Raw genomic sequence first — 17,726 nt, 5'->3', positions numbered from 1 at the left:
ATACTCATTCTTCCATCATTTCTTAAGTAATCTTATATAGGATTGCAAGTTTCCATTTTCCTTTTCTTTTTCATTTCCATTTCCATTTTTGGAAACCTACATTCATTTTTAAATTATTCCATTTCTATATTTCGGAGAAAACCATAATCACTCCTGAATGTTTCTTATTTCTCTTTTTCTATTCATTCTATTCATTTCTATTCAAACAAGCAATTTATTTTTTGTTACAACGAGCTAGCGAAGGGATCGATTGGACATATGTAATTGAGGCTCAAATGATTTATAATTAAGTTTCACATTTTCACCTATTAATTATAAACTCATTTAGTCACGAAGTCATTCTACTATAGTATAGTGATTGAGCTCTCCTCAATGACATAGCATTACAAAAGCAACTATTCAGTGTTCGTCCAATGACCTTGTCATTAGTGTGCTCCCCACATAGGATATCCTTGATATCTTTGGAATAAAATCCATTCTCCCAATATGATCCTATTTTATCTCATGGTAACCAGTAAATCTTCCTTCATGAAAAGTCAATCACTATCAAATAGTGATCAAGTCATCTATCACAAAGAAAGACGACCCGTGGCTATATTTACTTTTCATCAACAATGTAATGCCAATGAGAGGATATCATTTACCCATATTTTGAACTATGAATTCCACTATTGTGAGTGGCGCTACATAATACAGAATTCATACACCCAACGCACCAGCTTTCAATTCCTTATCTATTTGAACTTAGGCTTTTACTTATATCAAAGTGTACGAGTCACGCATACATAGTCTGCCATCCACTCAAGATTTAGGCATGCTACATTATGAACATCACAAGTGAATAAATCCACAAACAGATTCAGAATCTATTCTGCTTGGGTCATGTCCAATGTACTATCAATCCAATCAGTCACATATATGTCTCTATCTCCTGGGATTCATTCGCTTCAATGCCCAAGATAAGGTATCTACCCAATTGGACTTAATAGAGGACATATTAGTCTTTCAATCGGCTTTCGTTTAGTTTTGTCTACTAATACAAGTTTTTTTTTGTATTACGATCTAACCACATAATATAGCTTAGTATTAGTTAAACATTAGACAACCAGTGAGCAACATTTGCTTCCATTTTTCTTTGCATGCAAAAACCATGTGAGGACAATATAGAAAGTATTAATGTAATTCATGAATAATTTTTTTAACCAATTTTTTCAAAAAAATTACAAGTATATTTAGACGAAAATACTACACTCAAGGCACCAGATCCAAAAATTAGACCTATATGTCGTATACAATACTTATGGTGTGCACGGTCCTAGAGGCTTCTACGTTGATCGATTATAGCATGTATTTCGATTCTCTTGTCAAAAATGTTGCATATATTGGGTTACGACACAATATGCCTTCTTAAACTAGTCAAGAAAAAATCCTAATCATCTCTGAATTCTCCGGGTGTTATTACAAAAGCTATTGGCAGGATTTTCAATTACCATTCTGTGCAACAACCAACAACAACCAATCTTGGTATCTCCCATACATGAATGTGCCATCAATTTGTACCAGTGACTTACAGTACCGAAATGTTGTTATGTATTGCTTGAAAGTCTAGAAAAAAAATGAAGGAAAACTCTTTTCCCATGAACCAAGCAATTGTGGAAATACGCAAACTCTATTTGCATATCGGTTATGGAACTTGATACGTATCATTCTAATACCTAACACCATTGCCACAAATTATTATATGATTTTTCCCACCCATTATGCATTTTCTCTAACACCTTTTGTTTTGCCCACCATGTATTGTGGTACAACACAATGTAATCATACTCGCTATGAATATGTGCAATCAAAATTGGGACCAAAATCTTAGGATTTGCTCGTACTATAAGTAATATAAAGTCAAATATCATGTCTGAATCCAATTTCGGATGATCGTTTGACATGCCTGCAAAAAAAAACTATGTTACCATACGTAATACAATGTCGAATAAATGTCAAAATTGTACACTGGTTGTTAATCATGAAACAGACTTGCAACAACACAAGTATGTGAAATGGTATATTTCTTAATCATCCAGAACTCTAACTTTTTCCTCACAAATGCCATGATTTTTCATGGACATCTTGTTTCACGCATTACATAATTCGCCTCATATTTCTCTGCTCAGGATTTTGTAACATGAAAGTTTACCACATGCTTTATGCTATATTGTTTCACTGCAACAAATAAAGTGTCTTTGGAGGAAAACTCCATCCCAACCTCTAAGTCGTCGAAAGTTGTCGATGAACTTGCATGCCTTGGCCTTCTATGAGGGAGTTCTAGGAATTCTAACCCAACTTTAGTAGCAAGATTGATATTAGGCATGTGGGGTGGGGTGCGTAAGTCATGAAACTTGGATCGATCCCTCCAGCATTGTCCGAACCTTCACTATCAGAACTATCATCTTCTACTTCTAAAAAAATGTGCTCTGGTTATAAAATTACTGTAATTTTTGCACCATTCAGCCCAAACTCTTGTATTGGGTTATTATCGATTTCAAACCTCTCTTCGTTTTTAGGTCCCTCTTCGTTATCAACTCTAGTTGTATGTCCAAGGTTGGGTGTCCCTTCACTGGTATAGGTTGTCGGGAGTAGATCATTCATTCTTATAAACCCGATGTGAAACCCAAAATCACTTCTGCTTAGCTCACCAATGTAACTTGATGGCGCGCCCATGTAAGTGTTATCGACATTGAACATCGGTGTGCCAAAGTTGAAAACAAAGCCACTCACAGAATATCGTGCAAGGGTATCGAAGGCTCAATTACCAAATAAGCTTGACTGTACGCTGAAGTTGAAATCGAGGGGTGAATCGATGAATGTCTCGCCATTGATGATGATTCTAGGGTGTCATAGTAGGAGCTTTTCAACAATGATGTGAATCAATTGCACAACCGTTTTGTCAAAGTTTTTTCTTCTAGCTTCGAGGTGAAATTTGGCAAAAATGTTCTCGAGCTCGGGCCACCTTCGTCGACGTCGACAAAGTAGGCATACTGTAACGACCCAAAAGTTAGTGGTGATGAAAAATTGCAATTTCAGGACCCCATTTCAATAAACTAGACCCGTAAATATTTTATAAAAATATTTATATTAAAAGTAAATTGATTTTCAATTAGGTAATTTTGTCAAATTAGTGATAAATTAAGATAGAGAGAGTAAATTATAAATATGGTAAAAGTGCAATTACTAAAGAAATTTCAATTGGAATTTAAATTCAGGGCACCATGGATCTTTTAGTGGACGATTGTGAGCTAGTGGGCATAATTTTATGTTATAAAATTTCACAAGTTAATAAATTAAACTAAAAATTTAAAGAATAATAAAAAGTGATGTTGGAAAGAAAGAGAAACCAAAATCTCTCATTTCTTTCAATATTCGAACCTTTGAAAAATAAGAAGGGAGATGCATGACTAAGGTTTTAAATATTCAAAGCTTCAACTGGTTAGTTCAATTTAGTCATTTTCTTATAATATTTATGTTTTCGGAATCCCGAGATCTTAATCTAGCTGACCAGTGTGTTAATTTTCAAAACTATTAAAGATTTAAGAACTTTCCATTGATGGATAGTTGAAGCTTTAGGTGTTAATTTGATAGATTTTAAGTTTGGAGTTGAGAAAGGACTAAATTGTAAAGTCAATTGATGATTTTGTTCAATAAAATGTACAAAATTTGAAATGTAGTAAAAATGAGAAATAGGAGGTCCAATAAGGACTATTGTGAAATCAACATGAGAAATTGAGGTTAGATTTGAAAGTTAAGTTACTCTCGATTTTAGGGACTAAATTGAATAAAATGCAAAATTTTCTTCAATTAGTAATTTAATGTGAAATTGCTTGTGTATTCATAATTTTCTATGTTTGTGTTAATCCATAGCTAACGTCGACCCAGATTCCTCGAAATAGAAAGGAAAAAGAAAAAATCGTTGACGAATAGCTCGAAGTTTACAGTTTGTGTTTCTATAATCCGAACAACTTTGTAACTGTTGCATATTGAATTGTTTATGCATAGCAAGAACATAAGGTGATACACTTTGTTATAATGAGTTGTTTTTATTTATTTGAATTGGATAATGTATGTTAAGGAGGACTGAATTGAATATATGTAAAAAATGTAAATGTTTATATAAATGTGTAATTGAATACATACTGAGATGATTTATGCTTCCATATATATGGATAAGTGATTTCATGAGGAAAATACATGTGAATTGATAATATTGATTAATAATGAAATGAGTACCAGATACTCTATTAACTATTTAGACAAAGTCAGATATAGTTGGCATGCCATAGCATAGGAAGAGTTCAAGGTTACTTCGACTACGAGTTGATGAGTCACTGTGTGCCAGATTACTTCGATTATACCGATGAGGCACTAGGTGTCAAACTTACTGATAAGCGCTGGGCACAAACTATTTACTTCAGATTTATCCGATGAGGCACTAGGTGCCAAATTGGTGTGTTGGCTGGATCCGTGTATCCGTCAAAGTCCGAGTCCGAGTCAAGTTAATAGGGAGATAAATGGTAGAAATGAAATATTTATAATTGAAATGATGGTGATGAATATGTCCTTGAATCTATGAGACTAAAAAATCTAATATGAGACATGGTATTTGATATTGAGATTACAAATGAATATGAAATGGAAGTAAAATGTAAGATGGAATATCTATTTGTGAACTGAGCTGAAATAATTATAGTTATGTTCATTGAATACATGAATTTGGAAATTGAGATTAAATGTGCTACCTTATGAATTAAGATATAAAATGATATATGAAGTGGATTTGATATGCCAGGCATAATATTAGTAATTTGTGATAGATTTGAACAAGAAATGTGAGAAATGGTATAATTGACATGTTCATTGCATATTATCAATTATTTTTAACTTATGCATTCTAAATGAATTATGTTATTTTATAATATAGAAATATCACTAAGTTATACTCAACGTACAATTTTGGTTTTTGTAAGCAAGTTAGGTTCTTTTTTATTCGATCATCGACATCAGCATCCAGCGACAATCCCAAACTTGAAATGTTTGTGATATTCTAGTTATTAATGGCATGTATCTAGGGAGTCATATGTTTATGCAAATGTTATATTTGAATAAGTTTTGGCATTTTGAATATCATAAGTATATATGTGTGATGGAAATGATCTTGTTGAATGATTTAGGTATATATATGCTTTCATGCTTAAATCATGAATAGTTATTATGATATAAAATAGGTGTGGTGAATAAGTAGTTGAGAAGTAGTGAATATTGTGCTTATAATGGCTTGATTGTTTGGAAAACTCAATGTATGCTTAAAAGGTTGGTTTTGACTATTTTAGGATTGCATGAATGGTTTATGTGATGTATGTCATATTGATTATTTTGATGTGTCATTTGAGACATATTGGTAATGACATGAATATGGTAAATTGATAGATGTTTTATTGAGTTTCATGCAGGTTTTAGTTAGGTATTTTAATGCCTTAAATCATGGTTTGTGTTTGGAAAATGTCAAGGTATGATTTAGGACCTAAAGGTCACTTTTTGTGCCACCCGACCGTGTGTCACACACGGTTCCAAGACACAACATCAGGCTATTACACGGGCTGACACAAGTCCATGTGACCTATTAAAGTTATGATTGTATAATTGCATACGATCATAACCTGTTACACGGCCCGATGACACAACCATGTGATAATTTTTGGATAATTGCATTTTTGACCCATACGACCACAATAAGTTACACGATTTGTCTGCACGGTCATGTGACTCCAGTTCCATATAAGGTTAGTCTATTACACGATTTGTCCACACAATCGTGCGTCCCACCCTCATACAGCCTCGGCCTTTCACACAATCAGGAGCACGCTCGTGTGGCCCCTATTTATAAAACTTTCCTATTTTTTAAGTGTTTCAAATCGATCCTTGATTAATACCGGGTTAATTTTGGAAGGAGATTTGAAAAGTTCGATTTAAACCCAAAATTGGTTGTATTGCATGATATACTTGTTATATTTTATTAATTAATATTAAATTGAAATTTTGAATTATGAATTGTATGTAAATGTTCTGTATTTATCTGTAGCATTCTGTTACTCAGGTCCAACGATTGGACTGGGTAAGAGGTGTTACACATATAACTCTAGTACAACATTCCGACTAGAGCAATGAGAACAGATCACCGTCTCGAGCTTGATGTCTCCTGCGATCTCAAATATGTCATATCTAACAGGGTTTAATGACATTAGATATCTACATTTCAAGCTCGAAATAATTCTTTGGCTTCCCACCTTTCACTTAATTTTCAATCGAAGCTCTTGCAATTTTATGCTTCGGTTGAAAACCAAATATTCAGATTGGGCTGATACAAAAACGAGCCCAATTTCGATCTCACAAATTTGACTGTCATAATAAATAATGGCTCTGACTCGTCTGCATATTTTGAACCAAATAGCTTATTCCACATTTTTAAAACCGAGAAAATAGTAAAAATATGACTACGCATCACCCAAATTAAAACACCTACACGTGATTTAACAAAATGCCTTAATTTGAACAACTATATCAAAATTCATATTTTTAACAACAATGCTCTTCTCCTAAAGCCAAATCTCCTTATGAAAACAATCTACTCAAATTTTAGTATGGAACCTCAACGGAATGTATTTTGTTTATTTTATAGAGAACAATGCCCCCTTATATCAAACAATTTCATATTTAAAACATGTTGCCCGGGATTCCTGGGTTTTGAGGTACGCAATTAGGTTTAGGGTTGAAACTGGTGGCGGAAAAAATGCTCTCTGCATGGCATATTTTCAACTGACATGCAGTTAAAATGAGCCCTGCGGGATGCGTTTTCGTTGACCTGTCAAACATGTCAAGGAAAACGCATCCTACAGGGTGCGTTTTCACTGCCATGTTAGCTAAAAACGTATCTTGCGAGAGATTTTTTCTCTCCAACCATTTTCAACCCTAACCCTAATTGTGTACCTCAAAACCCAAAAATCTTGAGATAATTTTTAGACATTAGAACCCGAGAATCTCGAGATAAAATTGCATGCTGAAATTTTTTTTCTTTCCGCCTCATTGCATATATAAAAGGGAGTTTCCCTCCCTCTACTCCATCATCTCTCTCGCCCACCATTTCCTTTAAATTTTTTTTCTTTTGGTTGCATGTTGAAACTTCCGAGTTTAAAGACTTATTTCTTTTTTTTTTCTTTGAAGGAGACATAGTGATATTTTAAGTTGTGTTTGGGTTCACAGTGATGTCACAAAGCTTGGTGACCTGCAAATTTCATTTATTATGTGAGGATGGAGCCATCACTTGAGAAGTCGGGATCGTATCCCAACTTAATATCCCAATTGATGATAATTATATGGCTACGAGTAAAAGTGTAACTAGGGTTCAAGTTTACAAAGGTTATATTGTCAAGAGATGGAGTATAACTAAGGCTCCAATTGATTGTAGTTAAGCGGCCACGAGATCGATTTTCACCTCATCAGAGTAGGATGCTTTATAAAACTCATATAGAAGTCTAAGATCATAGTCGCAGCGAAAGCATTGAGGCTTTCCGGTATAATCAACTTAGTAATTTTCTCTACCAAAGACGGTGAGCCCGTTACTAAAACATGTGACTTAGTTGGTGGCAACAATATTTATACTGAATCACAACATTTAGTAATAGGCTCAACATTTTTAAGGGAGACGGATAAAACGAATTACTTGATTATACTAGAAGACCCTTGTGTTCACTATGACTATGATCTTAGTGTTCTGTATGAGTTTTATGAAGCATCCTCCTCTAATGAGGTCAAACTCAATGTCATGCCAGTATAGCCATTGTTAATTAGGGGCCGTAATTATACTTCATCCCTTGATAGCATAACCTTTGTAAACTTGAAGCCCTAGTTACACTTCAACCCATGACTATATAATTACTATCAACTAGAACCTTGAGTTGCAATGCGATTCGGCTTCTCAAGTAATGACTCCATCCTCACATAGCAGATGAAATTTGTATGTCACTGAGCTCCATATCATCACTATAAATTCAAACATACCTTAAGACTATAACAATGTTTATCTTAAACACGGACAAAAATAAATCCATAAACTCTAATTTCCAACCAAAAGAAAACAATTTCTAAGAAAGTGAAAACGTGCCATGTAAGATGTGTTTTCACTTTCTCTCTACAAAAACAGTCTATTCTCATAAATATAAAAAAAATCTAAATTCATAAATTTTATTAAAGACATTTTTTATAAATTAGTAAAAAATTGAAGTATCTAAATGAAAAAATTTTCATAATTTAGATGCCTCTTTTTCATATAAGTATGGACTTAAAAATTTATTATATTAAGCGGAACTTAAACAGGCCAAACCCAACTTATATTTTAAGAAGAATTTCTCCAAATTTTCTCAAAATTCAGGCCAACTCTTGAATTTGGTCAGATAACCCAGAACACTTGAAGAAGTCCAGTTTAGGAGTCTTTCTTGCTACTATTCTTCAGTAATTCGTTGAGTGCAAATCTACTAGAGCTTTAGAATTAGGGAAATAGAATATCATCATGACGAGTTCACACTCCTTTCGGCTCTTCCATTTTCTATTACATCATGCAATTTTACTTTCCACTAGACAGATCAAGCAATTAATTTATATTATTTTTGTGAAATTAATATTGAAAAATAAAAAATTATTATTGTTTATTTAATCTTTTTTATCGACCAAGTATCTTTCATGAAAAAAATACAGAAAAAGAAGAAAATAGCTTATTAAAATAATTATTTTAATAGATTGTTGCAGTTTTTCAGGTTGATGTGTGCAAGACAAACTTTCAGTGTCTCGACCAATCGTTTTTCTTTTAGGATCAAAGAACTAAAAACCAAGAATTTTTTATAAAATTAACTTTAAGAAATTAATTAATTACATAAATAATTTTTTTTATAAAATATGTAAATAACTTAAAATTTACATTAAAATTTAGTTCACCAACATGCCTTGGGATAAAAAAATTAATCTTTTTGTAGAGCCATGTAGAATAGCGCCATATGTATAAATATTCAAGAAATATTGAGATTTTTGACAAAATGGGAGCTCTAAATAGATTTTTTTTTAGTAGAGCCAAATAATTTGACGCCACCAAATGTCAAGGCCTCTCATACATTTTGTCATTTTCCTTTTTTTTAATATTTATTTTTATAATATTTAAAATTTATATTTTAAATGTTTTATAATATCTATTTATTCAAACGGTTTTTTTAAATTGTTTTTTAAATTGTTTATTATTTGTTTTATAATATTTTAATTGTTTTATAATATTTCTTTATTTAAACATTTTTTTAATTTGTTTATTATTTGTTTTCTTATTTTTTTATAATATTTTAAATGTTTTATAATATTTGTTTATTTAATTTTTTTTAATAATAAACAAATAAAAATGTTTATAATTTAATAACATTTAATGATATTTGTTTATAATTTATTTATTTAAAAACGTTTGAATAAATAAATATTATAAAACATTTATAATATTATAAAACAAATAATAAACAAATTAAAAAATATTTAAATAAACAAATATTATAAAACATTTAAAATATAAATTTAAAATATTATAAAATAAATAATAAACCATTTTAAAAAAATTTCAAAAACAAGACGTTTGAATAAACATATATTATAAAACATTTAAAATATTAATTTAAAATATTATAAAATAAAAAACCAAATAAAAAAACACAAAAAAGACAAAATGTACCAGAAACCTTAGAATTTAATAGTGCCAAATTATTTAGCTCCACCATAAAAAGGAAAACTTATTTAGAGCCTCTGATTTTTTAAAAAATCGCAAAATTTTCTTATTATTTATATAAGCAGTGTCATTCTACATGACTATTAAAAAATTAATTTTTTTATTCTCAATACTGACATGACACGTTAGTACATCAAACAATTTAGCTTCTACTAATTTTTACTGTAGATTTTAAGTTTTTTTACGTATTTTATAAAAAAATAGACGATTTATGTAATTAATTAACTTTTTTAGGTTGGTTTCATAAAAAAGCCAAAAACCAAGATTACATTGTCCATTTTTACCTAAATTATTATTAAGAAACAAAAGTATCAGTTCCTGGCGCTATGAATATGACTGACATCTATCGCTTGTCTCTCTCAAAATCTGTCTCCTTTCTTTCAAAACCAATAATAAAAACAAAACTAATTACATCAAAATTTGAACTTCATAAGCAAAATGAATTTACAATATGACACCTTCAAATATTTAACACACAATTAACAAAGCATTGTTATTGTGTGTGGATGTAATCACAGAAAGGAAGAAGAGAGGCAATTGCAATTATAGAAACAAAATGATTTTTAACCTAGTATCAAGTATAAACCAATATTTCCTTATACTACATTCTGTCATATATCAAATATAGAATGGACCAGGCAAGCAGACTCTGGTGTTCTAATTAGTAAAACCCTAACTCAGAAACAAATCATTCACAAAAGTGGATCACAATAAATGAAAAGAACCAAAATTCCAAAGTTAGGAAGTACCATGATAGGTTAGGGTATCGTTTATCAAATGTGATTATCAATTTTGAATCTTAAAAGAAAAAAGTCTAGATCCAACAACCTTAGTAATTGAACAAGCAAGATTTAATAAATAGGCGTTATCGACATTGATAAGGATGGACCATATTTCCCCCAACAGGAAGGCAAGACCAGAGTCACCAACCCTAAATGTGAAGTCAAGTACTGGTCATTTAATTTACAAGTGTAGTAAAGTTGATATTCAATGCTTTCAACCATTCCCTGCATTTATGGGGTCATACTAGAACGAAATGCCGATGGTCTGAGTAGGCTGTGACAAGATGAATTTATTTCTAGAAAGTGATATATGCTAGAAACTAAGATCATTAAGCAATCTAAAAAGGAAACAAAAAAGAAATAGTGCAAGAAGGGAGAGGGATTAACCTTCCATGTCCAGTATCGTTAATCCGAATTTAAACTTGCATCCCTCTTGTGTACAACACATTTTGATCTGGTAGTAGCCTATAAAGGCAGGGCAGCTCTTCTATATATGCTTCTGATTATTTGCATATATTATATATTTTTTGCCCTCCAGCTGCTTCACGAGACCCTTGGGCTTTCTTCGAGTTCTGTCACCCAACCATCTCCGCAGTAGCCTCCTTGGAAGAAAACAACATTTTACTTTCGGGTATTATCCTAGCCGTATACAAGTACTGGTAAATGTCACAATCCCCCAACAGAAAGATCTAATCGACTATATGATGGCTGCAAGCATTCTTCTGGATTCGCATAGAAGTAATCCTCTTCCTTAGGCCTGTCAGGAATCACCAACCTCTGAGTTGGTTGCCCCTTGCGACTTTCATGAGATTCTTTCACAGCATCTGAGAACTCATACCAACTCAGAGTTCCACTATTGTACTGGTCAATCAGATCAACCAAAAGCCTTCTCTCCAATAAAATTGTCTGCTTGAACCCCAGAAATCTGAAGGAACATTAACACTAAATGTTACACTAATGACAAATAGCTTTAACTATGAAAAACAAGAAAAAAACACTACTATCACTAAGGGAGGAAACATTGTAAAAGGAACCCTCAAGAAAGTGTAGTTGAAACAGTCCTTAGTTCATGTTGCATACACTGGAAACAAAAATAATCAGATTCCTGAGTATAAGAAAAATGTTTGGAAAACGAAGAAAGAAAGAGATTGGAAATGATTTCACAGCTAGAAATAAACAAACTATTACATTCCTAATACTGGAAATAAAAACGGGGATGTTAAAATGTTAGTGAACTTGAAATTCCAAAATTATTCATCTCATCTAAAGAAAAAAGGGCCATTGAATCATTTAACAACTGCAGGAAAACCTTTCTGAACTTATTAAGAGCCAACTGTCTATAGAACAGTACCTGCGGTGGCCTTCAACTACCTTAGCCATGTTTCCATCATATGTAGGAATAAAAATATCACTCTCCAATGAAACAAGGTAATCTAACGCGGCCATCTGGGATGAATGATTTTGAAAGAACCCAAGGTCTGATGGCTCCAATAGAGTCTCCTTTCTAACCTGTTTCAACAAAGAAAATGGACATTCATTGATACCAGAGAAACAAACTTCAAAACGTATTACATTATGTTTGCTGAACTTCTACCTACTTACCAATTTTGGATAAGCTGCAGCAAGAGTAGCCATTCTCCTTTGTCCGCCATATATTTCACCGGCTGCAATATAGATTTGGTAACTGTTATCTATGTCCAATGCCCTCAAAATAAGGGCAGTTTCCTCAGGCGTCAAAGGGCAGAAACCATCTTTCCTTTTCAAGTCAGAGTTTATTATTTTTTCTTTCCACCATGGATAAGCATATCTAGCAACATGGTTGTGACAATTAGATTAAAGTTTGAAATTTAGGGCAGCTGATCAGTAAATTGCTCAACATCTTGTATGGCTCACCTCATTCTTGTCAACTCCTCCACCTCCTCAGTGTTGCAACCTTGGGTACAGCCAGAAAATGCTAACATGTCCATTTCATATCTAAGGTGAAGTACAATAAAAGGACCATTTTGCCTCAGAAGCTTAACAACTCGTTTCCCCAACTCCTCTATCTGGGAAGTGAATCTCAAAGCACTAAAATTTACACGACATCGCAGCTTCTGAATATCTAAAGGCTGCCCATTGTTGGCAAGTCGAGTATCAGTTTTATTCAAATGTACAACTTTATACTTCTTTATCAGAGGAAGAATCTGCATGAAATAGAGATCAAACATATTACTTTAAGATGAGTCTTGGAGGAAGGAAAAGAACTGAGGAAGCATAAAAAAAATTTTAAAAAATGAAGAATGAACCAAGCTAAATTATAGTAAAACCAAAATAGGTCTAGGTCGAAAGGTAATGACAAGGAATTAACCTGGTTATGGTAGTAGGATATATCCGACCAACTAATTGGTGGCATAGAATACACTATCCCCATTTCTACTCTCCTCTTAAGCCTAGGAGGCAACTCCTTCAATATACGGACCTCATCTCTCAATGACATAATGAAATGATCCACGTCAAATATATCTTGAAATTCACTGCCATAAAAGGTAAATGCATATTTAGAGATAAGTGAGAAAAATAAACTCAGTTGAAAACTACCAGTAATATATTTTAAACATCCTTTCCAAATCCATACATGCACAATATCTAATGGCTTCAATCATATGAGCAAAGCTTATTTAACACACCTGGGATCTGACCAGAAAGATGTTTTATCCAGCTCCGGGACTATAAGTGTGACATTCAAATATCTTGCAATGGTAACCATGTCACAAATCTGTTAAGCAACACCCCCACCCCCCCCCAAAAAAAAAAGAAAGAAAAGAAAAGAATACAGCATCAGTTTCCATATAGATTTGAAGTAAAAACAACCCATGAGCATACACAATCTAGAAAAATGTTGAAAAGAAAGAAAAAAGAAAGAAAAGGAATGGAACAAGAAATGCGTTTAGAGTTCTTTGCTAAAGCACTCACTGCTGCTCGCATTTGATTGAGACCTCCATTGCAAGAAACCATCAAGTAACCATTGTTCTTATATACCCCTAAAGTAACAACAAAACATCATATATCAATTTAGAGTTCAAAATTCCTAACCAGAACACATAAAGCAAGTCGCCACCGATCCCTAAAACTGAAATGGAAAAAAAATGGAAGCAAAAGTAACAATATATTAAAATAAAAGTACAAATTTGAAATTTTCAAGAGATAAACGATCTCAAATTTCAAACAAACATATGCCACAACAAGAAAAGGATAGAATTCCACAAAACGAAGACATAAGATACGAACATTGGAACCAGTAAATTGATACAAGTTCAATCCGTATGACTATATAAAAGGAAAGCTTCAATGAAAGCGCATAGAAATCTCCAAGAAATCTATCATTGTGTACATTGATTTTCTTCTCCTCAAATAGGAATGCAGATAAGGATAAAAAGGATAAACCCATTCCTTCTTTTCCATTAAAGACAAGCTCAAAATTTTTCTCCGATTTAACCCCAAAAAAGGCCTAATAAAGAATAACTACATCAAAATCAGCAGAAATTTGAGTAAAAAAAAGGTGGAAAATCTTACTTTTGGGAGGAAGAACACGGGCAGGAACGGAGGGAACCTTATCTTCAACAACGGAAACGGAAGAATCCTGGTGAGAAAAACAGGAAGGCCAACCTTTAAGGAGATGCGGACCCCAAGTATCCCCCAAGGCCGTTAATTGTACGATGCAAGTCCAAAGCATCACCGATGTGGTGGCGCGTATCATCCACAGCTTCGTTCTCGAGCTCTTCAACTTCTCAACTCTCTCCCCTCCGCCGCCTCCTCCCCCTTTCGTTGCCCCCATTCTTATCCCTCTCATTTTCCCTTTCCCCTTCCCTTCAATACTGCACATTTCCAGCAATAACCCCGATTTCCACCCTCCTCATCTCCCCCCCGATACGCCACCGTCTTCTTCCTGTCAAATTCAATCAATGTAGGTCGATTTTCAGAAAATCTGCATCTAATTTAACAAAAACCTTTTCCTTTCTTTTCTTTCTATTTTCCGACAAATTTCGAGATCCGTTAACTTCCAAAACAACATCAACAACAACAAAATAATTCAAAATCAATCAAAGAGATCCAATTTTTTTCCTCCTCTTGCCAAATGAAACTCTTAACAACTCAACCAATTCCAATCGAATATTAAACAGTATTTTCCCGAAACAAAAAACAAAAAAATCCTTCTCTTCCTCGGCGATCTAATCACTTTTCCGTCGAAAATTGTCGTGGAATGGCCGTTGAAACTCCTGCCTGTCTTCAAGTATAAGCGAATCGAGAAAATATAGAGAAATCTGAATAGAGAAGGAAGAAAAAAATTAGAAATGAGAATATACTGCAGACTACAATGCGATCGAGAGAGAGAAAAAACGGGATGTGAGCCGTACACCGTTGGGCTTGGGTACACTTTTTTAACCATAGTTTTCTTGAATCTAAAAGGATTTGTTGACTAGTGTTAGCTGTCGACCACAGTCCATGGTTAACTCCTTTTTTACCAATAAATACCTGCCACCTCAGTTTATGTCTGAATGGGCCCAACATTTACCCTACGTGGCTGCTTTCAACTGGGTTTTATAAAACTACAGGTGTCCACGTCCCAGGAATGGGAGTTCATCCGTCGCCGTTAGATTTGTAATGGGCATTAATTCAGCTGCCGATACGCCGACAATATATCGCGAGAATTTCTGTAGGTGCGAATATACCGCGACAATTATCCTTAATTTGTTCAAAGATTTCTTTAAAAAAAGTAATTCATTTAATTAATATTTTCAGCATTTAATTCTTTTTCCATGAAACAAAATAATAAGAAATTTTGTTTGTAATTAACAGAAAAGAAAAGTAATTATTTTGACGCTATGTATTAATATTTCAATTAATAAAAACTCGAATTATCCTTTTCAAAATAATCAAACACCAACTATTATTTATTTAGTAAAGATAATATTACCAATGAGAGTGTAATCATGTATAAAACATATGACTGTCTTTTCTTACATTTTATTTTTATTTAGATACATCCACACATAATTTTAAACTCTCATCAATGATACTATTATCTATTAATAAAAATAGGTATTTGTAAAAGTTTTTTTTGGGTATATTTTTATATTTTTTAATTCTTTATTTCATTAATTAAAAGTTTATGTTATTTTTTTAATATTTTATTTGTTAATTATTAAAATAAAATATTTGAAATAATATTTTTTATTAGATTTTATTTTTAAATCATCAAGATCAATATTAAAAGCTTGTTTAGTAGTGCTTCAAAAAATATTTTTGACTCCAAAAATACTTTTAGAAGAAAAATTATGCTAAACAAACTGCTTTTGACTGAAATTTTTTACTTTTCAAAAATACTTTTGAAAAGCACTCCCAAAAGTATTTTTGGAACTTAATTACTTTTTCACCCCTCCAATAACATAGTACTTTCCTTTCTTCTTTTTTTCTTTGATACTTAATTACAAATGTGTTAAAATCATTAATTAAATATAACAAATCTAAAATAATACAAATGTGTTAATATCTAATTACAAATATTTAATGGTTATATTTAAATATTTAAAATATAGTTTATATATTCTAATTAAATTTTATAAATAATTAAATTTATTGCTTAAAAATATTTAAAATTTATATTTCATATATTAAAATATTAACAACAAGTTATAATAACTTTTTTTTATATTCTTACTAAATATAATAATATTAACTAATTTAAATATTATTTAAATGCATATTTGTTTATTGATAACAACATGTCTAAAATGAACATTTTATTTCTCAAAATTATTTTTTGACAGCAATGCTGAATACTCAAATCTTAAACCAAACTTTTCAAAAATACTTCTCAAAAGCACTTTTCTATTGTACTTTTCACAAGAATTACTAAACTAGCCCTAAGTGGTGTTGGAAACTTTGACTTGCCCTATCTCATTTTATGTTCTAACAACAATTAGAACAAACTAGTTTATAGCAGGTAAAGATTTTGTGTTGGCATATTTGTTTGTGTTAATTTTATTTAAGCCTTATATAAAATTGTTTTGTACAACAAATGGATTGGTAATTCATTGCAATAATAACTAGACCCATGTGTTGTGTTTTAGGCCTAGTTTAGGAATGCTTTTCAAAAGTGCTTTTGGAAAAAAAAACACTTCTAGGGAGAAGCTAAAATTTTCAACTTTTGGAAAAAAGTGCTTTTAGGCCAATTTTTGGCTTGGGAAAAGCACTTTTTCTCTTAAAAAACAACTTATTTAGGAATTTTTTTGTCCTAAGAAAGCACTTTTGAGAAGCATTCCTAAACTGGCCTTCTAGTTGAATGACTTCTTAAAGAATAAGAAGAGTTTGTGTTATTTTAAGGATTCTATCCTTATCCTGATCATATTATTTGAAGTTGTTGGAAGACTTGTTTGGCAGAGGCTGAGAAAGTGATGGAATTGCCGAAGGTCGAGAGAACAACACCGAAGGTTAGAAGAAATGGGTAAAAGGTCGGGTCAAAGCCAGAAGTTAAGTCAAGGCAATGGATATTAAATTAGGTTTTGGCTTGAAGGGGCTCAGGAGTAATGGGGTTGGTGGGATTCATTAAAGTTGTGGAGTTTGTTGAGTTGGTGGAGTTAGTTAAGTTTGTTAGGTTGAGGGGAGAATCAGTGTGGGAAGAAGCCATAGTTTGGTCCATGCTCACCGCACCAATTATTGATAAAGTGTATCAATAAGAGAGGACAGGAAGAAAAACTGGTAATGCAAATGAGGTCGGTTCACCTAAACAAGAAGAGAGCCGGAGAAGGATAAAAGGAGGAGAAATGTTGTTGCGAAGGTAAAGAAGATTAAATGTAAAGAGTAAATGCTTAAAATTGCTAATGACGAAGAAAATCTCTTTCTCATTGCTATGAAGGGTATTTTTAAGTGAGGTCCTCTTGTTTGGTAGTGGTGACGTGGCAGGTCGTAACCAATGAGTTGTCATCATAGAGTGTGTGAAGGACACATATGGTGGAGCCCATCCTATTATTCTTTTTGAGATAGTATAAGGTTGTTATTTAGGTAGACCCTAGTAGTTCCTAAAAGGAGCGTTCATACCTGGAGAAGTG

General features: G+C 32.5%; 1 protein-coding gene across 1 annotated transcript; it reads right to left on the bottom strand.

The window, feature by feature from the left end:
• Nucleotides 1–10,689: 10,689 nt before the first annotated feature.
• Nucleotides 10,690–15,048, bottom strand: LOC107887075 (rhamnogalacturonan I rhamnosyltransferase 1). Its single transcript, XM_016811205.2, has 8 exons — nucleotides 14,191–15,048; nucleotides 13,591–13,658; nucleotides 13,305–13,393; nucleotides 12,986–13,151; nucleotides 12,532–12,821; nucleotides 12,241–12,445; nucleotides 11,990–12,147; nucleotides 10,690–11,563 (listed from the first exon to the last, which is right to left on the bottom strand). The coding sequence occupies exons 1-8, from the start codon at nucleotides 14,498–14,500 to the stop codon at nucleotides 11,305–11,307; spliced, it is 1,545 nt and encodes a 514-aa protein (XP_016666694.2). The 5' UTR covers nucleotides 14,501–15,048; the 3' UTR covers nucleotides 10,690–11,304.
• Nucleotides 15,049–17,726: the final 2,678 nt, after the last annotated feature.

Source organism: Gossypium hirsutum, chromosome A03 (genome assembly GCF_007990345.1).
Source record: "Gossypium hirsutum isolate 1008001.06 chromosome A03, Gossypium_hirsutum_v2.1, whole genome shotgun sequence".
Lineage (NCBI taxonomy): Eukaryota > Viridiplantae > Streptophyta > Magnoliopsida > Malvales > Malvaceae > Gossypium > Gossypium hirsutum.
This window is presented reverse-complemented; position numbering and strand designations above follow the sequence as displayed.

Bases quoted from the DNA above. Each gene is read 5' to 3' on its own strand.
- LOC107887075 (XM_016811205.2), bottom strand. From the start codon at position 14,500: ATGTGCAGTATTGAAGGGAAGGGGAAAGGGAAAATGAGAGGGATAAGA. The intron at 13,394-13,590 runs GTGAGTGCTTTA...GTTGCTTAACAG, and splicing joins TCAATCAAATGCGAGCAGCA to ATTTGTGACATGGTTACCAT. The intron at 12,446-12,531 runs GTGAGCCATACA...CCATGTTGCTAG, and splicing joins GAGGAGTTGACAAGAATGAG to ATATGCTTATCCATGGTGGA.